Consider the following 25,312-nt stretch of genomic DNA (forward strand, 5'->3'; position numbering starts at 1 on the left):
CACATCTGAGATGCATGGGTGTCCAAGGAGTTCTTCTCCCTCCAGGAATCCCCTTGAGAAGTAGCAGGCAGAAAATCACATTGAGGGTATGATGAGAACGGGCCTGAGGTAGAAGGATGGAATTCCCTCTCATAAGATACATAGGGACCACCAGGCACTCCTGTTTGAAATGCAGGTTCCAAAGCTCTAGCTCCAGAGTTTGATTCAGTAGTGGGGCCCAGGAATCTGCATTTTAACACAAACTCATTTGTGATGCTGCAGATGGCTCCCAAATCCACTTTTAAGAAATATGTGTTAGTGTTCCTTCAAGGTAACAGTCTAGAATCCTATTATCGCCAGAGTTCAACTGTGGTTCAGAGCAGGTTCGGGGACATCATACAAATGTTTGTTCCTGAATCTTAGAGCATCTTCCCACAGAACTCTGACAAGTGAGTGCACCTGTGATTCCAGAGAATGGGACCAGGTCCCCCTTCCACACCCTGCCACAGTCCATGCACCTGTGCCATAATCAGGCCAATAGCTCTGAAGCCCTGCAGGGATCTGGGTTCTACAAGCCACGTGTTCCAGTCACCGTTCTTGGGAGGAAGAATGGGGACAAAGCAACGTATGGAAACAAATGTTTATTAAGTGCAGTCTCTATCAAGCAGCTAATGAAGCAGACACCTTATGATCAGCCATGCCATTCACCAACTGGCACAGTTACAGAGGGGTGCCAGAGCAGGTCACCACAGTAGAATAAAATCAAGGCATTCACATTTTGCCTTAAGTGGCATTTCATTGCTGTTGAATACAAAAAGGGTTAAACACTTTGAAACCAGGATTTTCTTAAAAGACAGCCTGCATTGTCCCTTTACATTTCCTGAAGTGGCAAAACATAGACTCAACCCAAAAGGAGACCAAAGTATGTGTCAGATATTTTTTTCAGCGCCTAAAGAAATAAGACTCAGAGTTTCCACATTCACTTTTGATGATCAGAGCCATGAAACATTGCAGAAGAAAATCCGCAGCTCCCACTTCCTGACAACCCCAGCCATGCATATGGTTGTAAACAAGTCTGAAACTGTAGGGAAAGGTGGTTGGGAGACCTCAGGCATGAGGTCTGGGGAGGAGGCCAAAAGCAACTGAGCCTGAGGTAGCGTTCAGAACCCCTGTGCTCATTTTTCTAGGCTTTGTTTGGGGAAAGACTAAGAAATGGTGAAGGCCGGGCGCGGTGGCTCAAGCCTGTAATCCCAGCACTTTGGGAGGCCGAGACGGGCGGATCACGAGGTCAGGAGATCGAGACCATCCTGGCTAACACGGTGAAACCCCGTCTCTACTAAAAAAATACAAAATTAGCCGGGCGAGATGGCGGGCGCCTGTAGTCCCAGCTACTCGGGAGGCTGAGGCGAGAGAATGGCATAAACCCGGGAGGCGGAGCTTGCAGTGAGCTGAGATCCGGCCACTGCACTCCAGCCTGGGCGACAGAGCGAGACTCCGTCTCAAAAAAAAAAAAAAAAAAAAAAGAAATGGTGAAAATGCTCTCAAGGAGATCCAATGGGGCTATTGAAATTGAATGTCACTTATTTGCCATAAAAGAGACTCCTGTGCATAATGAGACCCAACGTACCCGCCAGAGCTTTCGCATGAAGAGAACGACAAAGTATCCCACTTGGTTCTGATGTCCAATAATCTCATAACTCCAGGGTTTCTAGGAAGGCTGTGCTCTTGGTCAGAAAATCTTCTGTGAGTTGCTGACCCTTTGATACCTAGTGGCCTCTGTTGGCTTCTAGGATGGCAACTTCCCTGGGACCAGCAGAGACCTCGGTCATCTCTGGCTGGTGGGCAGCGAGGCATGGATGCTAACAGACACCACTACCGCTGCATTTGCGCCCAGAGCACACAAGTGTTCCAGTACATGGGCACAGAGGCCCCAGACCAGCATCCTGTTAGCTTCCCAAAGAGCAAGGACTGGCTGGTGCCGACGCTCTTCATGCATGTCCCAGCAACACTGAGCAGTGCCTTGCAGTCTAAAGATGATACTATCTTCAATCTCCAGGTTATACTGAAGACCTTGTGCTAAATCCTTAGACTTTGAACATGGACATTTCAGTGCATGCCTCTCTTCTCCCAGAACATCTAGACAATGCTAGCTCATTCTATTGTGTGTGTATGCGCATGTGTGTGGCTATGTGGCTACTGCAGCATGGAGGAAGAAGAAAGTGTGTTATAAAAAAAGAGAATGGATCTGTGGCTTTTGAGAGTGCTCCCGCTGTATCCCAGTAAGTACAACAATGTGTCTGGAAACTTAAAAGGCGCCCCACCATGCACTGAGCTGGCCAGTCCCTGACAGTAAACTTCTGATCAACAGTGTCCTGTATTTAGTGACAAAGTATTTCTTAGACGTGTTCATGTCCTAACCTCAAGGCTGAGAGGACATTTGAGAACATGTTCACTAGGTAAGAAAAACCTCTGACATCCCTAGTGAATTTCTATTTTATATAAAACATAACAACCTGCAGCTACAAGGCATCACTCGTGCCTTTACAAAGTAGGGATATTATCATTGCTGTTACTTTTTGCCAAATAGAGACATCATCTCTTGCAGCAAAATCGAGTGAGAAAACCATGAGATCCCTCTCAAGCAGTGAGCCACATAGAGAAACGAACGCTCTGAGAGGCAAGAGATTCCAAGGAATTCATCTGTCAAGTTGGCCTTCTCTGAATTCATCTGTTGAATATTTTTTTGTTTATTTTTATTTTTTTAAAGTTCATTGGCTTTTAGTATATTTTCAAAATCGTGCACCATCACCACTAATTTCAGAACATTTTCATCACCCAAAAAAGAAACCCCAAACCCTTAGTAGTCACACCTCATCTCCCACAGCCTCCAGGACTTGGCAAACATGCATCTATATTCCCTCTATATAAATTTGTCCATTTTAGACATTGCATTTCAATGCAATCAGACAACATGTGGTCTTTTGCAACTGGCTTCTTTCACTTAGCATCATGTTTTCAAGGTTCATCCATGTTGTGGCATGTGTCAGTATTTCACTTCTTTTTAGAGTTTAATAATGTTCCATTGTATGGATAGACCACATTTTATTTCCCATTCATCAGTTGATAGATATTTGGGTTGTTTCCACTTTTTGGCTATTACAAATAATGTTGCTATGAACATTGGTGTACAAGCTTTTGTGTGTATGTATGTTTTCATTTCTCTTGGGCAAATACCTAGGAGTGGCATTTCTGGGTCATATGGTCACTCTATGTTTAATTTTGTGAGGTACTGCCAAACTGTTTTCCAAAGCAGGTGCACCATTTATGTTCCCACCAACAATTTAAATGTCTACCAGTTTCTCTACATCCTCACCAACACTTGTTGTTGTCCATCTTTTTCTTGTAGCCATCCTAGTGATTGTGAACTAGAATCTCACTGTGGTTTTGACTTGCATATCCCTAATGAATAATAATGTTGAGTATTTTTTCATGTGCCTATTAGCCATTTGTATATCTTCTTTCGAGAAATGTCTATTCAAATCATTAGTCCATTTTTAAAATTGATTTATTTTTCTCCTTATTGTTGTGTTATAAGAGTTATTTCTATATTCCAGATACAAGTCCCTTATCATATATATGACTTGCAAATATTTTCTACCATTCTGCAAGTTATCTTTTCACTTTCTTGATAGGGCCTGTTGAATCACAAAAGCTTCAAATCTTGATTAAGTCCAATTTACCTATTTTTCCATTGGTTGCTTGTGTCTTTGGTGTCATATCTAAGAAACCACTGCCTAATTCAAGGTTACAAAGATCTAAGTCTATGTTTCTTTCTAAGATTGTCTAGTTTCAGCTCTTATATTTAAATCTTGGACGCGTTTTGAGTTGATTTTTGCACATGGTGTGAGTAAAGGTCCAACCTCATTCTTTTGCATATGCATATCATTGTCTCAGTGCCATTTGTTGAAAAGACTCTTCTTTCTCTATGGAATTGTCTTGGGAACCTTGTCAAAAATCAACTGACCATAAGTATAAGTGTTCATATCTGTACTCTTTATTCTACTCCGTATGTCTATCCTTAAACCAGTAACACACTGAGCTGATTACTGTACCTTTATCATAAATTACAAAATCAGAGAGTGTGAATGCACCAACTTTGTTCTTTTTCAAGGCTTATTTGGCTATTCTGGGTCCTTTGTATTTCTTTATGAATTTTGGGACCAGCTTATCAATTTCTGCGAAGAAGCCAGCTATGATTTTCATAAGGATTGCACTGAATCTGTATGTCAATTAGGATAGTATTGCCATCTTAACAACACTAAGTCTGATCCGTGAACACAGGATGTCTTTCCATTTATTTAAGCCTCCTTTAATTTCTTCCAAATTTTGTAGTTTTCATTCTTGCACTTGTTTTGTTAAGTTGATTCCTATTTTATTCTTTCTGATGCTATTATAAATGGAATTATTTAACTTCGTTTTCATATTGTTTGTTGCTAGTATAAAGAAATACAATTCATTTTTGTATATTGATCTTGTATCTTGAAACCGTGAGGAACTTGCTTATTAGTTCTAATAAGCTGTGCGTTTGTGTGTGTGTGTGTGTGTGTGTGTGTGTGTGAATTCCTTAGGATTTTCTATACACAAAACGGTGTCATCTGCAAATAGTTTTACTTCTTCTTTTCCAATCTGGATGCATTTATTTCTTTTTCTTTCCCAAACGCTTCTTAAACATTTTTAACTCAAGTTCTAATTGGTCCGCTGTGCCAGATGGTCTTACAAGGTAATCCCCTTCTTCTAGTGCTACCCTCTGACAAGTTGGTCCCCAAGGACCCCAGCATTTGTTCGCTTAAAGGCAAATACACTTTGAGGTCAGGAGGATCTTAACACCACCCTCCCCATCTGAGGTCCCAACCCCACTCCTTACCCCAAGTCCAGAACACTGAACTTCCTGACCCAATTGGTCACCAATCTTATATTTCCTGCTTTTCACAATAGCCCGGAATAAAGAAGTAAAAAGATACTGGTGTGAAATTGCAAGTCCAGGAGAAAAAACAAGCCACCCACTGCCCAGGGTAGCAGTGGGTTCAGGGTGGCAGAAGTACGTGTAGGAGGTGAGGGGGTTGCCTGATGGCTGAGTTCCCTATCATCTCCCATCATGGAGACCACTCTCTACCCCACTGAAGCCACCCCAAAGAGTGGAGAGATACAAACTGATAGGTACCTTACACACAAACATACGCCATCACCTAGGGGCCGACCACTTATGCCAGCACAGCCCGAACCTCAGGAGGCAGCCCTGGCCCTGGCTGGTGGGTCACGCCGTGGATGGCTGGGAGCAGCTCCTCTGGCTGGAGCTGCGATGGCTCAGGACAAAGGAAGACGAGTTGCTCTTTTTGCTGGTACTTGTCTCTCCCAGGCGGTTGCCCTTTAGGTAGCTGGCGGAGCAGCACAGGAAACGCTGCACGAGTTCGTGGAAGAGGTGACCCGTGAACAGCATGTAGATCCAGGGGTTGCAGCAGCTGTTGAGGCTGGCCAGGAGCATGACAATGATGAAGGCCGAGGCTGAGGGGGCGGGGGCAGGAGAAAGGAGAAAAGGGCATTCATTAACACTGGAGACACTTCCAGACATATCTGACTTAAACACCATTTCGTGAGTGACAGGCTTGTCCAAGTACTACATCCTGAATCACAAGATGAGGTACTAAAGAGGCAAAGTTTGTCTTCCTTCTTCCTCCTTGTGCTGGACATGCCCTCAGGCTGTCCTCCAAACCCTCCCCACCAGGCTCAGCCCAGGCTTGGAACCGTCCCTGCCTTTCTCTCACCAGCAGCTTTCCCACTGCCTACCTCCCTCAGCAGAAGCTGTATCTATCACAGTCACCTTTTCATGCATCACCCACACAACTAGTGTTGAGTGCCTACAACTTCGAGCGTCTACAAGCACAGCACCCAGAAGCTGCAACACCCAGTTTTCATGCTAGCCTTGCCAGCGCCTAGTTACTTGAAGTCCCTAAGAAGCTTCGTTTCCTAATCTTTAAGTGGGCATAAGGAGAGTGCCCAAACCTCTGAGGACTGCTGCTAGGATTAAAGGGTGCCTCATACACAGTGGGTGCCCAATAAATGATGGCTGCTATCATGACTATGTGCCGGGCAAATCAATCAAATAAAATGAGAAACACCATGATGTGGACATCTTGTGAGTTAGGTAGGCACAGGAAGGGGGTGCCGCTCTGAGAGTCATAGCCGGCCCCACAAACGGGGCATGTGAGCTGATTCCCGAAGATGCCTATGGTTTTTCCAGGCAGAGCAGGGAAGAAATGTGCTCCAGGCAGAAGGAATGGCACCAGCAAAGGCGTGGCAGCAAGAAAGTGTATGACATCTTCACGGCTGATCAACTGAAAGCATCTCCATGAAGCTGTGCCTAAGAGCACTACTTCAGCATGACAATAAGACTCATGCAGGAAAAAGAAAGTGACATGAAAATTATCTGAAGCACTCCTTAAAGGCTATTATACTGAGGACTCATGGAGTTGCAGTCGAAATTAATGATCAGAAATCAGCTTCAAAACATTGCCTGTCACAAACCAAAACTTCAAGGAGGAAGAAAAAATTCCTAATTCTAGGTACTTCCAAGCACGGGGATAAAAATCTGGCTTCTTTCAATGGCCTTAAATCTGAACAATCAGACATCTCCTGATGACAGACAAGGCCAGGCAACATCTCCAGAAACCCACAAGGAAAACAGCTAGGAATTCTGTTGAGCCACCTCCTTGTGTGTGAAGGCAACTGCAAGAAGGTGAGGAAAATCCACTAGTCTTATTTCTGTCTGCTCTGCAAAATTTTTCAACAAATAACTCTAGAGTTCAAGAGCTAAATCCAGGGAAGGACTCTTCACTGGGGATGCTAGAGAGGTGCAAAATCTAGATGTGGCCGCTGATGAAGAGAACAGAGATGTTTATCAGCAAAATCTTCAAGCACCAAGGAAAGAAAGGCGGTTGGTTGTTGGTAAGTCTACATGAGGGCTCTCAAAGTGGCCCCTCCCCCCCGCAGAGCGACGCATCACATGGGAACTTGCTGGAAATGCACATTCTCAGGCCCCACCCCAGAACTACCCTCTGGAGGTAGGGCTCAGGAATGTTGTAATTCTAATGCACCCTCAAGGTTAAGAACCACTGGTCTAATTAATTGGTGCACCTGTTGGAACAAAAGCAAGCTACGACAGACAGAAAACAAAATTCTTGTAATAGAAGTTTTTAGAAAGCAAAGAATGGAAATTTAACTCTTAGTACTAAAATAATAAAGAATAGAAAAGAGGAAAAGTGAAAGAAAAATGACCAATATTATTAAATTCATTGCTTTTAACAAAAAATATTTTGTTAGGAAATTTGCTTTGATTTGGATGGATAAGAAGATGAATTTAAGTTTAGAAACTCTGGTGCAATATTTCACCAACAATATTAAAATTCACCCACAAGACTAAAAACAGAATGTCTTAGAAATAATGAAAGAGGCAAAAATCAACATGCAACATGCAAAAGTCAACATTTACAAACTACCAACCACAAAGGGAAGGACATAGGTGTATAAAGCTTTGCAATGAGATAGAAGGAAACATCAGGAATGAAGTTAACAGAAAGACACTGTGTTTTGCCTAGTTGGACACAGTTATTTGGCACAATCTTATCTGTTCATGTAAACCATTGGTCTCACTCTTTACTCTTTGGATCTTTCAAAGTTTTTATCCTATTTTTTTTAAAAAAAACTACAGAAACATCAACAACAAAGAAGAAAAGAGTTAATGAATTCCTAAGTAGCCACCAATCCTTCTGCCTCCAAGAGGCCAGCGTGGGTGGGAGATGTCTAACCAGCAACTCTGATCCCACCTGGCGGCCACAGACACGAGTGACCTCGAGTGGGTCCTCAGGGGATGAAGGGCCCTCTCTAACCTGAACCTGCTCATGTCAAGTTACCAACACTAAGGGCACATTTGGCTGTTCTTAATTTGTCAATATCCTAGTCATCCCAAGTCGTTAAGTTTCCAAGAACAGCACTTCAAAGCTCTACCATCAGGGGGAGATCTATTTAGGAACACAAAGCAGGGACTACGGAGCATATTTCAAAGGGGTGAGGCAGCAGGAATAAAGGCCCATTGTTGAGAACAGCCAAGATCATTCAGGGACTTCCCAGGAGGCAAGAAGGAAAAGGAGGAGTTTCAGAAGAGAAGAGGTTGGAAAGATGGTTTGGAACCAGACAGGAGGATCTTAAATCCAGGTAGAGTCTGCCCACTTGACTGCATGGGCAATAGGGAGCCTTTGATGGTTACTGAGCAGGTGAGTGACTACAGATTCCACTTCAACCTGCTTTCTGCACTTATTCTATCTTGTTTAGGCCATAGCATTCCCCTTTCTGGTGGCAAGAAAGGCTTCACAGGATTACAGAGGACTTGGAACAGAACAAAGCATGGAAAACATTGTCCTTACATTTCACATTTTCCATGTGAGGATGTGACAATGTTGACCATCATAATCACTGCTCGAGCCTGCTCAGAAGAGTACAGTTTTCAAAGTAGCCTTACCCTCATTTTATAGATAAGGAAAGTGAAACTTAGAGAAGGAGAGTCACTTCCCCAAGGGCACACACCAAGTCACCCTGTGTTCACACATTAATGAAGACTGATTACTTTTAAAAACAGGTTAGCATCCTCACAGGCCAGGTTGGTTCCAGTTAGTGAATCCTGTCCGTCCCAAAGCCAAGATAGAAGGTGGTTAGGCAGTTTGCCTAATGTTATAATTTGAGGGACAGAGAGCAACCTCCCTGTTCCCAAAACAAATGTGGTCCACCACTGAGAGTAAGCACTGCCCATTCCCCATTTTTGATGCTGTGGATGTTGTGGTCCCCCCTGGGCACCCATTCCTCCAGCTGCCCAAGAGCTGCCTGCCAAATGCTCACAGCTGAGCTCCTCTCTGGGCATTGCCTTTGGCCAAAAGGAGCTGCCACACCCAATGACTGCTTAGTGCAAATGTGCAAAGGCCAGGACCCATGCCTTCATCTGGGCTTCTCTGAGGGGCCATGGCCGCTCCCAAGCTCCCAGGGAGACTGGCCTCCCTCCCCATTTCCACACAATGCAACCACAATGAAGTCAGCGCAGAGAGGAGGACCTACAAGTCCTCATGGGCCTGACCCTTCTCCGGGGTCCATCAGGAAAGGAAGCTGTTCACAGTGGGAGTCCCTGGCCCACAGAAACACTGGCTGAGAGGCAGGGAGGAGAACCCAGGAACTCAGGATCTGCACGCAAATCCCTGGGGCCTGGATCCCCCTCTCACCTAATCACTCTCTGAACTACATCTACTGCCTGAGCCTCAGTTTCCTTATCTGTAGCATGGAGGCAGTAATCATAAGGCTATTGAGAAAACGAAAAAAAAAATTAAAGATAGTGTAAAAGGGCTTTGTGACTGGGAAAGTGTTTTTTCAAGTAATTGTTATTAATATTAGCATTAATGTTTGTGAGCTATGACCAACTACAGCAATTCTTTACAATCCAAGTCTGGAGACTCCCAATCCCAGAACAATTAGAGAAATCATCCTCAACCCATTTTCCCTACACTGCTCAAAAGCTAAAAAAAAAAAAAAAAAAAGAAAAAGAAAAAATCAAACCCCAGAGCCCTCGGATTGAATTACTTGACAAGAAAGGAACTCTAACAGTCAATTTTGGAAAAACTTATTCTGCCAGTGACCTAGAAATCCAAAAGGGAAGGTTGCTGCAACTGTGGGCAGGCGCAGGATCTCAGGGTCTTCGATGGAAGAGCCAGTTCTAATCATGTCTATCCCACTTGCCTGCCATAAAAATCACATCTAGCCCCACGATCGAGCCCTGAGTATGCCAGGACTGCAAACTTTCTCTCTCCCGTCCTTGCTGGGAAGGGAGGATGAAGAGGAGGTGCTGTGCACCCGGACTCCCCAGGGGCTGCTGGTCTCATGCTTATGGCATTTCTTGGAGGAGGAAGAGGTCAGACATCCATCCTTTCATTCTGCCTCCACTCCATGCCATGCACTGAGTAGGTGCTGGGATCTAAGGGCAGTCCCTGCCCTCAAGTGATTTCCAGACTCAGGATGAGAGAGACTGAAAAGACCAGCAGAATGTTAAACAGGGGGTAAAGCATTTGGGGAAGGGGCTGCTGGGCACAAGGCTGAGGACTAGGGGTGGTTTTCAAGTGCAGTCTCTTATGTGCCAAGCCGGGTACATGAGCAGAAACAGCCACACACCAAATGCCAATATCCCCTTCTGGGCAATTCTGCCCCTGGGAGAATCAACTCTACATTTCTACGTGGCACCATGATTCATGGAGGGGTGGGAGGCAGAGGTCTATGTTCCATCCTTCCCAGCCTGGCTTTCCTCAAGCCCCAAGAACTCCCCTGTTCGGATTTCCCAGCACTCTCTCCACCCCAGCACTGAAACCCCAAATTAGCCCAGAACAGCTGACAGGCAGCTGGCCATGGCCTCTCTGGGCTGTGCTGTTCCTGAGGCTACTGGCACGTTTCACATGATTCAAAGACACACGGCCGAGATTGGCTGGATCAAAGCAAGCCTGCCAACTTTACAAAAGGCCCGCACTTGAGAAACCAATCATTTGCTACGGGGCCTCCCCAGAGTACCAGGAATTCAGACGTAAGTCTCTTATTCCTACAGGACTGTGCAGGCATCTGGGAACAAAACTATGGAAGGCCCTTTCTTAAGAAAATGATTTTTGAATGTATGCTTATAGAAAGATTGAGTCTCAATATATACTAAAGGGTGCCTTCTTAGAAAAGATATTTCTAAAAATCACAGATGTGTGATCAGCCCGTGTAGCGCAAGGTCTGGGTGAAGAACCAAACGGACGGGCTACAGAGTTGAAAATGGGTTTCTCCGACAGCACTGCTCCAATCTGGTAGGTGTGCTGGACTCACTGGGCTGGGCCTGAGAATAACCACATTCTGGAAGAAGACAAGCCAGGGCCTTCCTGCAAACAACCAGCCCTTCACTACCCTTCAAGGAATGACAAGGCCTTCCAGCCAATCTGGGCCACATGTGGTAAGGCAAACAGTGAGTGTTGGTAAAAGATAATATATTAAAGCTTTGCTGCTCAAAGTGTAGCCAGTGGCTGGCTACAGGGCATCTGATAGGCATCACTTGTTTCCTCGTCAAAACTGCAAACTCTTGGGGCCCCGCTACAGACCTACTGAATCAGAATCTGCATTTTAACAAAATGCACATTAAAGTTTGAGCAGCTTCCTTCCAACTGGCTCAAATCTTATAGATAGGAAAGAAGAAATGAATAAAGTAACCGTGCGTCATTCTTGATCTCGGCATGGAATGTGCATCTGCTTCTTTGCATAATAAGCTCCTATTCATCCCTCAAAAACCCTTTTCAAATGATACTTCCCCTCTGAAACCCTCCTGATTCCTTCCCAGGGAGACAGATCAACTAATGCCTTCTAAGGGCATTTGCAGTACTTGGTAAATAAATACCTCTATAACAGCATCACCCCATCATACTATCACTATTTTTTTGATACTCTTTGGCCGGGGACTGTGTCTTATTGGTGGCGCTGTCCTTAGGCTGCTAACAGCTACTAGAAAATAGGAAGAGTTCAATAAGGAACTGAATTGAACTGAAGCATGAAATTAGAGGTAAGAGGTCCTGATAAATCAGCCACTGCTGCCAGTATGTTGGAAGGGCTACAAATAATTTCCCTGCTCAACCACAGGATATGGCCTCCCAATAAGGTGACTGGACTCAAATGCAATTCCCTCTGGGAAAATTAAGTTCGTACTCAGATATGGTCAGGTGGAGAGAAAGGGAGAGAAACAGAATGTGCGAGAGTGCTGTTGGGATGGGAGATATGGGCTGGGAGGGCAGAGGCCCATAGTCTCGAAGCATCTGGCTAAAGGGCAGGAAGCCTTAGTTCCCGGCTGAGGCTTCAAAAGGAAACACTGGCAGAGGCTGCCCCTCAGAGCAGGAATCAGGAGTAAGGATTTGGGCCTTGGGGCTGGGACACAGGAGACCACCTGGTTACACCTCCCTCCCACCCATACCTTAGGCAAGACCCAGTCTAGGGTACCTCTAAACGAGAGCTAGAACCTTTCACCTGGCCTCCTGTCTCCTCCAGGTGAGACAGTTGTTTCTCTTTCCTTTTAATACTCTTGTTCCCAGCATCCTTAGACTTGCCACTTTGCGCCAACTGAAACTGCAGCTCATTTGCTAAAATGCTAGACCTGTGCCCAAAATAACTCCCACTCCCTCAGCTACGCTGACTTGCACCAGCAGGATGTTCCACCCTCTCTACAACCTAAGCCCTATTCTGAACTTCAGAAACCTGAGATTCTGAATCCCAGAAATCTGAGTTGTGGGCAGGCTCAGCCCCACACCTGAAGAGTATGGGGCTGCCGCTCCACCTGACACTAACCCAGCAGAAACTGGGGGTGTCCCTCCCAGAGGTCTGTGGGTGTGCCCAGAACTCTGTGACCAATCTTGACCAGACTGTCCCACATTTATGCATGCTAGCATCTGGCCACAGGAGGGCAAGGGCTTGGGAGGGCCCCTTGCCAACTCTCTTCACTTGGGGATTGACAGATGAAAGCAGAGGTTGTGTGGACAGGAGCCTGCAGAAGCATCAGTAACTGTTTTTTTGAATGAATGAGTTAGCATTCAGAGGAAGAAGCCCCTCCAAAGTGGGAAAACAGGGATGGCTTCCTGAAAGGGGCACTGGATGAGGCTGCCATGCTCAGTCGTTCAGGCTGTGCACTGCACAGTTCCTAGGAACACCCTGCTCATAGACCATGAGGTAAAAGGCATCCCCTGGAGTTGTGCCACAAAGTAGCCCACACACTGGACTTGGGCTTCAAAGCATGGGAATCCATGGAAGAAACTGGGGTGGGTGTTCCCATGGCACGAACAGTATTAGCATAGGTGCAAAGGCAGCTAGACCACAGGAACTTGTGGAAAGTGGCAAATCATCAGGCCTGGCTGGGGGTACAAGAGGCGGGCTGGCCAGAGACCAGGGCAGTGCTAACAAGAGAGTATTCATTTGTTGGGTATTAGTTTAAAAAGTAGAACAGTGGGTCTAAGCCAGCAGGTCCTAACCAGGGATGACTTTGCCCCTTAGTGAAGTTTTGGCAATGTCTGGAGACAGTTTTGGTGGCCACAGCTGGCAGGGAGGTTGCTAGTGGCAAGTAGCACATAGAGGACAGGAATGCTGCTAAATATCCTACCATGCACAGAACAGCTCCTCCCCGACACACATACACACACGTCAAAGATTATCCAGCCTAAAATGTCAGTAGTGCCAAAGTTGAAAAATCATCCTCTAAACCAAGAAGGTGATAATGGAAAGAGAAAGCAACTGCCCACAGGAGGCATGTGGTGCAGCTAAGATGATGGAATTGGTGGACACAGGGAGGATGTGAGGGGCGTGGCACTGAACCCAGAGCGCTGGGAGGGCAGTGCCATCAGCAGATGTGTACCTAGGTGTGTGTGTGTGTAGGTGTTGCAGGAAGAGCCCAAGATGTCAGGACCTTGGGGCCAGATGGTGGCGGAGGGCTCGACTTCCATGGAAGGAATGGGCAATTAGATCGCATGGGCAGGGCCAGCGATCTAACAAGCACCCAGGAGATCTCCAAGGTGAAGGTGTAGATCATCGGGAAAACTGCTAGCCTAGGGCGGCAGGGAGTTGGGGTAGTCATGCAGTGTGTCAGTCTCTAGAGTGAGATGACTGGGTTCCAATCCCAGCTCCATCACTTACTCAGCGGTGATCGTGGGCAGGTCACACCTCTCTAAGCCTCGGTTTCTTCATCTGTAGAAAAGCCATGATGGGCCCCTGCCTTGCTGCACTAGGGTGAGGAGCAGAAATGGCCCGGGCACAGGCCTTACTCCCAGTGGGCACTCAGTCAGTGGTGGCTGCTGTTACCAATTAATCCCACTCCTCCCTTCACCAAAGCTGAGGCCCAGAGAGGGTATCGAGTTCCATCATGAACTGTTATCCCTATTGCTCAGATGGGAACGGCAGAGGTCCAGAGGGCATCAAGAGACATTGCTCCAAATGACACAGATGGCAACAAGACCAGGTCCCGGAAGGGGACTGGCTACTTCCCAGTATTGTCTCCCGGGGCTGGGGGTTCTGGCAGGCGGGGTCTGGTGTATACGGTCTGACTTCAGCCCCTGGGAGGGAGCCCGGTGGGGTTGTCTTCGCTTCCAGGAGTTGCCAGGGCAAGATGGTAAGGTCAGCAGGTAGGCCAGTGCCTCAGATCACACTCAGACATGCCAGCCCCGGGCCACAGACCTGATCCAGCCTCCACAGACAGCGTGATGCAGCCAGGGCACCTGCTAATCTCCTCCTGATCCGAGGCCCTCCACAACCCCTCTTCCCCTCCTCACCCCTCCTGAAACCCACGCAGACAGCCATCAAATGGAAACATGATGTAACAGGGCCTCACCCAAGAGGCTGGTTTGGAGTTTGTTTTTCTTTGAGTTTTTTGGTTTTTGTTTTTTGTCTTTTTAGCTGTTATTTATCAAACCTTTGGAAGGAAAAGAAGTGAAATCACCTCAGGGCAGAAACCCAAAGGGAAAACATTAACATTAGCTAAGAACATAAAAGAACACACAATTACCGAATCATATAAGAGTCTGAAGTTAACTATCCATCTCACTGTGATTTATACCCAGAAGGGCCGAGCTCGTGCACTGTTCACGGCCCAGAGTGAATATCCTGTCCCAGCTCCTCCTGCCGGCCCACCATGCTCTCCACATCGCTGGGTCACCTCAAGAACAAGCCCTTCCAAGGGGCCTGGTCCCCCACACCTCAGGCACAGCATTCACAGAAGGAAAGATGGATGGGACATGCCAGATGGTCCTCAGTCCCACGGAAACGGGGGGGGGGGAGCTGGGAAGCTCATTCTACAGATGGGGAAACGGTTCAAACCAGGCCTCCTGTGCCTGTCAGCCTTCCTCCTGGTCCAGTGCTCCTGACAGATGTTTGGTCACCCCCAGCGATGGGGCACCCCTTTCTTTCCCAGATTGCCAGTTCCGTTTTGGAGGGCTACTTAGAAAGTCCCTATTCCTCCTGAGTCCAGCTCTTCATGCCCATCCCTGCCCTGTCTCACTCACCTCCCTGCTCCCATTTTCCACGTATTTGGCAAGCACCAGTTGAGCCATCAGTGACTGTGCAGCCTTGTACCAGGCATCCCCTGGAGTAAAAGGCATCCCCTGGGGTTGTGCCACAAAACAGCCACACATTGGATTTGGGCTTAACAAGTAAGGAACAGGACGAGCAGTGTCCCTGCTGTGATAGGGCTCACAGTCCACCTCTCCAGCCTTAACAAGCTTCTCTCCCACCTCCCAGCCTCCCTGTGCCTGCTGTCCCATTCCCTCCACCTATGCTCAAGACAAGAATCCCCACCTTGTCCATCAGGAAGGGGCCATGGGTCACACCATTTAATCCTCACAACCCCACGCAGTGAGCCATGCTATCCTTATTACATGGAGGAGGAGGCAGAGGCTCAGAGCAGGTAAAACAACTGGCTTAAGGACACCAGACTGGGCATTTTACCAGGGAGATGCTGGAAAGAGAAGACTAGAGACAGAGACCCCATATCCTGTCCACCACACTCAGCCAACATCAACCAACCCTAGAAATACAAACAGCCCCACTCTACCAAACTCCCTCCTCATCCTCATCTCCTCCCTCAGAACTGCCCCAGGGTCAGAGCTCCTACAACCAGCAGCATAGCAAACGCCACTGGGTTCAAGGGAAAAGGCTGGTGCCAAATCTTTGGCTTTGGAATTTAATTCCGGAAGATATATAAAGGGCTCATCAAACCCTGCGTGGGGCATCCAGTCTCACCAGCCGCATCAAGTCAGCACCCGACAGCATCCGGCTGCTTTGAAAAATGGATCTCATTAAATTACTCAGATGCTCCCATTGGCTCTTTCTTCCGAATCACGAAAATATTTAAGCTCAAAGTTTTCCTCTTTGGTACTTATAAAAAGTAACCACGTGTAGAGCTTGTCTATACACAGAGAGACTTTATTATTATTAATAGTATTATTACTACTATTATTGTAATATTTTTGTTTTCCTTTTCTTCTCCCTACCGCCTGCTTTATCCCAGTTCCCTCATATCTTTTTTATCTTGTTGAGTTACCTAAATTTGTGTCCACTACCGCACATTACTTTTGGAACGAGGTGAGCTCTAAACCCATAAAGGCAGCCCTTGGTATTTGTGAAGGTGTGTGAAGGAATGAAGTCGCTCAAGGGAGAGATGGAAAAGAGAGAGCAAACGCTGAAGGAGAGAGGGACTTTGGGTCCCCGGGCCACCACATCTGCAGCCACCAGGATCATGACATCCCACCCACTCTGGCAGCCTTGATGGGGGCCATTGACTAAGCTTCCCTACCTCCCTGGGGTTTTCATGATAAAGCAGGAATAGACCCATGTGTGCCCCACCTCTCCTGCCTCCCTGTGAGCCTGCTCCAGCCGCAAGCATGACGTCACACTGTTAGCCACGGGCTCGGGTACTGGCTCCTCAGGTGATGAGTGGAGTAAGGGCCCCAGTCTAGATATTTCTGCTTCTAAATTCTGTCCTCTTGGAGAGGAAAGTGAGGCTGTGCATTAATTCCACTTTTCCTATAACAACCTCTCGAGGTAGCTCGAGTGTGGTTCTCTTTTATTCCTTCCTTAACACTTGCTGGTGGCCTCTGGATTGAGAGGTATCTCCAAAGTGATGTAGACACCACTTCCATCTGCTACTTGCAATTATCCAAATTAAGGCCAAGTGGACACATGGCTGGTGTTCTAACTGAGCTCACAGCCACTCTGACTCCTGCATCCCTGAGGCCTGGGCATGATGTGGCCAGGCTGGTGGTGGCCAGAGTCCACGTCGTCACCTCGGTGTATGATGAGGTGCTCACATCTGGACTGGGCTCCTGCTCCTGGCTGTGTGCTTGGGGTAGTGGGGAGGTCCCGGCTGCAGCAGCGTCATGAATCCCTGCCAGTCTGTGTTTGGATTTTTCTCAGCACCCGGGACAAAATGCCAAGGAGGACCAAGAGAAGCCCCGGGGTTTTCATGCAACACCCACCCTTCCCCTTGAATTCCTAAAGGAGCAAAGGGAAGTAGGACCTGAAATACTTGAAGTCCTCTTCTTTCCCTGCCCCTTGGGCTTGAGCAGAAGTCCATCTCTACTGAAGGTCTCATCCCCAGGAAAATCCTCAGAGGACCACAAACACTCAAAAGACCTACAACCTCTCTGGCCACACTCTGGCCAGGATCTGTGTGTGTCTGTTTTTTTCTCTCTCTTTTGTTTCTAAGACAAAGAAATCAATTGTTGACATGCTTTTAAAGTGTAGAAAAGATCTAAACTTCGCTTCATGGTACATGTGACGTGGGTGTTGCCCACACACTCTCCTTTAGGGAGGACACACAGCGAGAAGAGGAGTGCAGGTGACGGGCTGAACAGCAGGAAGCCATACAGGAGGGAACTGGGAGGAGAGGGAAGGAGAAAATTCACCAGAGACTCGAGACATGAACGGGAGAGGCGAGGGGACCCCAAGGAGAGAGGAGCGGAATGTCTGTTGAATCAATTAACTGAATCCTGAAATGTCCTCATTTTAAAATCTAGACACTAAGGCTCAAGGGGAATAAAGGGATCTCTCAGCTAACATCCCAAAGCTAGTAAGGGCTGGAGGAGGACTAGACTCCACATCTCTCCAGTATCTACTCCAAGGGGTGCTGGTTTCACTTCCTTGACAGTTGGTGCTCGAGCTCCTCAAGACCTGGATCTGGTTTCTTCAGATCAGTCCAGGAAACAGGTGTAGCCTAAGGCCTTACTTAGAGACTTCTACTACCGGCTTTTGCCTCCAACCCCACTCCCTCATCATGTGCCCTTCATAAGAACCCTGGCACAGGAAACGCCAGCTCTTCCTCTGACTTGCTGTGTGACCTGGTGCAAGTGCCTTCCCCTCTCTGGGCTCTAGAACCCTCTCTGTAAGGTGTGACCAGGGGCCACACGCTTTCAGTAAATATTGAATAACCAGTGTCTTGGCCACTAAAGCAAACACTGAGCTAACTGGGAGGATTCCGTAAAGCCTGGAGTCTGTGATTTCCAGAAAGGACCAAAGCAAAGTTACCAAACTGAATGAAAGCAGCTGGCACTGAAATTTCAACTTCCCAGGTGCATGTATTTGAAACTATTGGGAGCCGTGGTGAATGCACACAGAAATGGGACATTTGCAGTGTCTGGATGGAAAAAGGGTGAAAGCAAATCCTTTGGTCTTTCTTTACAAACATTTGAAGTCCCCGACATCCAGCACGCGCTGTGGAATTACCTTCAAACAAAAACTTACAAATCATTCACCACCAGCAATCACCCCTCCTGCTCTTTCCACATGAGCTACTGGAAAGGGGTTGTGGGCTAGGGAGTGACAGGAAGCTGCCTGGTGCTCTGTGCCTTGGGGACAGCCACCCAGCACCAGTCACAAACCCCAGAGCCCTAGGATGCCTCTGTTCCTCCAAGCTTTCTCCCTAGGTCGCCCTCTTCTATGCCCTCCTCCTAGCTTTCTGGCACAGGCCAAGAATGGACAATTGCCCCACCCTCAGCCTTGTCCTCAGCAGTCCTCCAACCTGGAAGGCACATTCCCCACCTACAGAAATCACCCAGCCTCCCCCTCAAACTTGAATGTCCCCCTCCAGGCTTTCTTCTCTTTCCCCCAAGTAGTAGAAGTGGAGTCTCAGTTCTGGGCACTCTCCTCCCTAAGCCTGCCCACCGCTTCTTGCAGTACTCACCTCTCTGCATGGAGACTCATCACCTCCACTCGATGAGGGGTTCGGAGATTTGTCTTCACCTCTCCCTTGGAATCCTCTGCCCCCCAGCACCCCCTTCAACTACTAGGGGCTTGGTTGGATAAATTGCCCACCCCTGCAAGGCTGTCCTTGTCCAAACCAGACTTCTTGGCTTCAAATGGATTTCTTGAACTTAAAGTGGAAGTTCAGCTTAATGTGAACTTAAACTTGAAGGAATTTGAACCTGGCCAGGGGTTCCAAACTTACCTCTGCCATCTCCTCCTAACCACCTCCTCCTAACCACGTGGGAAAGCAGATGGAGTCCCTTGAACCTGTTCCACCACCACAGTAAACCATACAGCCCATATGCAGCCCAAGGACTGTGCTGAAGACTTTAACTGCATTTTCTCACGGCATGCCCCTATGCCCGGTGACAGTTGGTACTTTTATACTTATTGCCACCTTACAGATGAGAAAGTGGAGGCTCAGGGAGGTTAATTGCCCTAAGTCATTTGGCCAAGGGATGATGGAGCAGTGACTCTGTGGGATTTCAAACCCTCTTATCCCCCCAGGAAGTCCACAGACCCCTGGATATTCTGAGGCAGCAAGATAAGGGCGTCCCCCAGCCACAAGGCTCCCTCCTCCTGGGACTCCCAGCCCTGGCTACCTTCCTTGGGCGCGTTGGCATCCCAGACGCTCCACATCTGCACGAAGAAGAAAGGCGTCCAGCACACGATGAAGGCCAGCACGATGATGAAAGTCATCTTGACCGTGCGGATCTTGGCCTTGGAGATGAGCTTGACGCTGCTGACACGTGCCAGGGCCATGCGCCCCCCATCGCCAGCCGCCGCGCCCTCTGGCGCCTCTGCCGCCGCAGCTGCAGCAGTCTTGAGCCGCAAATTCTGCCAGATCTTGAAGCTGATAAGGCCATAGCAGGCAGCCAGCACGATGACCGGCACGATGTAGACAGCTAGCGTGATCCATGTGATGTAGGCCTTGGGTCCCCAGGGCTGGATGAAGACGGCCCAGCAGTCGAAGACGCCGTCAGCCACCTCGCGCAGAGAGAAGATGTGCACCTGCGGCGCGCTGGCCACCAGGCAGCCGAGCCACGTGGCGAGCACTGCCAGGCGGTCCGTGCGGCGGCGCAGCGAGCGCAGCGGCTGGCAGATGGCCAGGCAGCGGTCCAGGGACATGAGTAGCAGCAGGTAGGTGGAGGCGAACATGCCCACCACCTGCAAGTACTTGACCAGGCGGCACAGCAGGTCGGGCCCGTAGAAGCGGAAGGTGATGTCCCACAGCAACTGCGGCAGCACCTGGAACACTGCCACCACCAGGTCGGCGATGCTCAGGTGCTTCATGAAGAAGAAGAGGCGCGAGTGCTTGTGGCGCGTGGTGCGCAGCGCCAGCAGCACACACGCATTCCCGCTCAGCGCCAGAAACAGGATGAGACAGAGCACCGCCACCTCCACGCGCGCCAGGGCCTCGTTGCGCCGTGGGGGTCCAGCGGTGCTGTTGCCCTCGGCCCCCGGCGGCGCGGCGCTGGAGTTGACTGCCTCGGTGCTCCAGTTGGCTGCGAGCTCGCCCTCCATGACCCTGGCGGCCGCGGTGCGCCTCAGCCTTCGAGCCCTTTACGGCTTGGCGCTGTGGGGCCGGATCCGGCGTGTCGGAGGGTGTAGGGGCGCCTGGGGCTCCTCCTGGAGACTCCAAGGACGGATCTGCTGGGTCCACCCTGAAACAAACCGGGAGAGCCGTGAGGAGATCGCCGTGTTTCTCTTCCGACGCGGGTAGGGCGTGTTTGTTCCATTCCCAGGAACCCAAGTCATCTGAAACACGGGGCACAACCGCCGGCCTCGGGTTCCTCAGCCGCCACCCCAGAAATCCCCGTTGGAGGTACCTCCCCTGAGCCACTGCAGATGAGCGGGAATCCTGTAGCAGCCACAACCCAGAGCCCCAGAGTGCCAGTTCCTTGGGATGTTCAGCGGCTCCCACTGGGGGAGAAGGGAGGGTCAAAATCAGCCACTTTCCTCCGGGACTGGGAATCTAAAACCAAACCACCTCCCCGAGGGATCTCCAAACTACCTACCCGCCCCACGCTCCGACCCTCAGCATATCCACCTCCCGCGGGACCCCCATACCAGCCCCTCTCCCAGTAAACGTTAATTCAAGTACTTCCTCCGGAAATCCCCAAATAGCCACTTGCCTGGGAAACCCCAGCTCAGGGCCATCCCCGTCTAACCCCACTTTCTGAGACGCTCGGCCGTCACTACCTGAACTTCCACAACACCTGCTTCCGTGGAAACCCGGTTCCGCAGTCCCTCCTGGGGGAACCCCTACCTCAAAGCCCAGGATGCCCAAGCGCTGTTCCCAGACGCTGGCATAGACACCTCCCGCGGAGCTCCTCCCCAGCCCGGCAGCCTCGAAGGTTCAAGAACCCCCGGCCTGCGCTTTGGACCCAGATAATCAAGGACTCTGGGTCTCGATCCCGAGAAGTCACTTTACAATCTCTCGGAACACCCCGCGCTCCTCCAGGAACAAGGAGTTCGAGGCACCCCACCACCTCCACTCGGGTCCCGATGGTTCCACCGGCCCTAGCCATCCCGTCCATCCCTGCTTAGCACCCAGCTACCTGCACCGAGTCCGCAGGTGAACCTAAAGTTGACTGCCCCCAGGGAAGTTGCACGGCGACTGACGGCCCCAGTGACGCGTGCGCTCCCGGCCCGAGTTGGGATGGCCTGCTGGCTGCACCTAATGTGATGCTAGGCTGAGGTCTCTGACTCTGGAGCCTCGGTTGTAATCCCCTCGCCGCAGCCTGGCTGGTCGCTGGATGGGTACAGGAGGTGATCGAGGAGCGCCGCCGAGGCTGCGCGCGCGGACAGCGTCTGGACGCGGCGCTGTGCGCTGGAGCAGAGGCTGCACTATCGCACGGGTCCGCTAGGGGGCGGACGAGGCCAGCCGCGCAGACTCCTGTGGAGCGGGGCTGGTTCGCCCAGCGTTGGTCCCCAAGACTTAACAAATGGGTTTATTTTACAGTGGTTTAAAACTGCGAAAGGGAGGGAACTCGTAAATAACCCGCCCGTTTCTTCCTTTCTTGGTTTGGAAGCTCCTGACTCTGAGACACATAGGAGGCTTGAATAATAATGTTTTTCCCCGGGTAGATAGTGATGAAGTTACAAAAGCATTTAAACTGATTATTTTCCAAAAATGATGTTAATTTTCAGCCTTTTCTCTCCCCCCACACCTCCAGCTTGATGTAGTGGCTTTAGCAGTGAACTCAAGTAAGTCTTTGCTTTGGAATACTTTTGTTCCTATTCCCGTTAATGAGGAATTAGAAATGGCCTCTATTCTAAGCAGGGCTGGGAGAGGCTTTAGTCTTTAGGTAGTTTTAGAGGAAATTCTGAAGCACAACACTCTGTCTTCATTTAAAGTGATTCTGCTTGTCTGCGGCTAAGAGCAGTTTCTTCCTCCTTGTCGTGCTTCAGAATTAAAATCCTGAATCATGCCAAAGGAAGATGCAATGTTAAAGGCAGCTTCTCAGCCTCCCTGCCCCTTCTCTATTCTAAAATCATTTTTTGAAGTAATTTACAGTGGCCACGAATTAAGTCAGAATAAAAGGCCAGGATTCAAAAATAAACAAGGCTCCTTAAAATGCATTAAACGTGTATTTTCTCCTGACATTTCACTTCTCCCTCTTTTCATTATGTGGAGAGAATTGAGTTAGCCAAGGACCGGGTTTCCTTAATCCACAATGACAACCCCATGCCAGGATATCCCAGAGGCCGAACTTACAGCACCTGGATCCCAGGGTTCTAGCTGAGTAATCATTCCAGAATGGGGCTGGGAATTTTGGCAGCATTGCCAAGGGGTGGCAGGCAATATTAATCAATATTACTCAATAGTACCTATCTACCTTGAAAATTACAGATTAAAGTTACAGATCACTCAGATGAGAATGAAGTGACCTTGGGCAAGTCCCTTCTCTTTGGGTCTCAGTCTCCTCATATGTAAAATGAGAGGACTGGCCAAGATAGCTAATGTCTGAGGTTCTGTCCCTCTGGTTTTCTGAAATTGTATAAGCTGTGCAATCCAAGAGTTTAATCCTAGCAGGTAAAACACCCCTGCCTCACTCCATGGCTGGATGAAGGGAGACTTTTCCCTATGAGCCCCTGATTGGTAAATGTGGGAAGGAAAACACTGGGCTGTAGAACCAACCCTGCTCTTCTTTCTCCTGGAAGACAGCTGCTTTCTAGGGAGCAAGTTTACGGAGCCACTTCGCCAAGGACAAACTCTTCTACCCTTTGTAGGGAAGCCCGCCTACCTGTGTGGTCCTTGCATAGCTGGTGAGACAGCCTAATTCTGGATTCACCTAACAGGGCTCTTTAGTCTCATGCAAAAGCTAAATTCTCTAATTTAGTCTTAATCTAAAAAACAAGAACAACAAAAAAAAATCGTAATAGTGTGATCCCCATTTCCTCTCTTTTGTTTTATTTCTTAATGTGTGCAGAAATCAGACAGGAAACAGAGAGGTCCCCTTGAAAACTCCTAACAATGAATAAGATATGCTCCTTCACCTTTGAGCTTCAGCCAAAGAGAAAAACACGTATTAGGTTGGTGCAAAAGTAATTGTGGTTTTTGCTGTTAAAAATAATGGCAAAAACTGCAATTAGTTTTGCATCAACCTAATATTTGCAGTGTGCCAACAATAAATACTGTTACAGAAGTGAGGACTGCTGGGGGCTGAGGTAATACTTTGAGACCGTTTTACAAAGAGGTAGCTGGATTTCAGCGCTCCAGAATGAGTTCTCCAGGAAGCAAAGAAAAAAGGCGTACTTCTCAGAGAGTGGTACAGGGGAATCACTTTGGCGTTTTGGAGGAAGGACTAAAGATGAATTGCTTGGTGCCTAGTATATTGCCAACACTTAATACATACGGTTGGCCCTCTATATCCCTGTATCTCTGGGTTCAGTGGATTCAAACAATCATGGATTGAAAATATTCAGGGAAAAATAAATCCTCAAAGTTCCAAAAAGCAAAAATTTGAATTTGCCATGTGCCACCTACAACACTGAATGCACACAAATGCAGTGATGAGTGACATTGCATTAGGTATTACAAGTAATCTTGAGATGACTTCAAGTATGTGAGAGGATATGCACAGGTTATATGCAAATACTGCTTCATTTTGTATCAGGGATTTGTGTATCTTGAACCAATCCCTCATGGATACCAAGAGATAACTGTACTTATTGATGCTAAAAGATCTTCGAGGTCATGTAAAGTAAAGGAGAATGGGTTTTATTCTGTAACCCAACATTCCCCAAAATGTGGGGTGGAATACTTTCTGATAGTTTTAAATGTGAATTTAATATTGAGTGATACTGAATAACATAGGGAGGAAATTCAGTTCTCAGTTCTGTTTCTTTCCTTTTGACTTCAGCAAAGAGAAAGTCTGACATAACAAAAATCGTGAAAGTGCTAGTGCAAAGATGACTGAGGTTAGAAGGCATTGATGGGGAAGGTGGGGCACCTGGAACGACTGCAAGCAAAACAATGTACACAGATCTGTACTTGGTGACAGAATGCTGGTAGCCACAGGGAAGATGGGAAAGGAGATACTGGCATTATGAAGGCCTTGCAGATCCAGGCAAGAGATGCTGTAGGCATGGACCAAAGACATGACATTAGAGGAACGGAACTTCCAAAGAAACAGAACCATTGGGATGTATATATGTAGAGAAAGAGAAGGAATCAGTTCATGTGTTACGGAGGCTGGCAAGTCCAAAATCTTCAGAGTGAGCTGGCAGGCTGGAGACCCAGGGAAGAGCTGATTTTGCAGGTCAAGTCCAAAGGTCCTCTGCTGCAGAATTCCTTTGCTCAGGGAGGTCAGTCTTTTGTTCCATATAGACCTTCAACTGATTGGATAAGCCCACCAACGTTATGGTGGGTGATCTTTACTCCAGATGTTAATCTCATCCAAAAACACCCCCACAGAAACACCCAGAATATTTGACCAAATATCTGGGCACCATGGCCCAGCCAAGTTGACACATAAAATGAACCATCACAGACAGATTCAGCAATCTCAGATTTACAAATGTCCTCATCTGTCTGAGTATCCAGGCATTTTTTTTTATTTTATTTTAAGTTCTGGAGTTCATGTACAGGATGTGCGGGTTTGTTACATAGGTAAATGTGTGCCATGGTGCTTTGCTGCACCTATCAACCCATCACCTAGGTGTTAAGCCCAGCACACATTAGCTATTTTTCCTGATGCTCTCCCTCCCTCCACCCCCATGACAGGCCCCAGTGTGTGTTGTTCCCTTCCCTATGTCTGTGTTCTCATCATTCAGCTCCCACTTATAAGTCAGAACATGTGGTGTTTGGTTTTCTGTTCCTGTGTTAGTTTGCTGAGGATAATGGCTTCCAGCTCCATCCATGTCCCTGCAAAGGACATGATCTCATTCCTTTTTATGGCTGCATAGTATTCCATGGCATATACCATACCATATTTTCTTTATCCAGTCT

The 25,312-nt window shown here is 48.1% G+C and overlaps 1 protein-coding gene across 6 annotated transcripts; it reads right to left on the reverse strand.

The window, feature by feature from the left end:
- Positions 1–2,736: 2,736 nt before the first annotated feature.
- OXTR (oxytocin receptor) lies at positions 2,737–21,802 on the reverse strand. 6 transcript variants are annotated; one of them, XM_033210525.1, is made up of 5 exons: positions 21,612–21,802; positions 21,417–21,529; positions 20,685–20,778; positions 19,458–20,519; positions 2,737–5,541 (listed from the first exon to the last, which is right to left on the reverse strand). In XM_033210525.1, the coding sequence occupies exons 4-5, from the start codon at positions 20,377–20,379 to the stop codon at positions 5,294–5,296; spliced, it is 1,170 nt and encodes a 389-aa protein (XP_033066416.1). In that variant the 5' UTR covers positions 20,380–20,519; positions 20,685–20,778; positions 21,417–21,529; positions 21,612–21,802; the 3' UTR covers positions 2,737–5,293. The 6 variants fall into 6 exon arrangements, with proteins under 6 accessions (XP_033066416.1, XP_033066417.1, XP_033066415.1 ...); XM_033210526.1 differs by having other exon boundaries at positions 21,440–21,802; XM_033210524.1 differs by having other exon boundaries at positions 21,417–21,802.
- Positions 21,803–25,312: the final 3,510 nt, after the last annotated feature.

The sequence above is a fragment of the Trachypithecus francoisi genome, unplaced genomic scaffold (assembly GCF_009764315.1).
Source record: "Trachypithecus francoisi isolate TF-2019V2 unplaced genomic scaffold, Tfra_2.0 Lachesis_group0, whole genome shotgun sequence".
NCBI lineage: Eukaryota > Metazoa > Chordata > Mammalia > Primates > Cercopithecidae > Trachypithecus > Trachypithecus francoisi.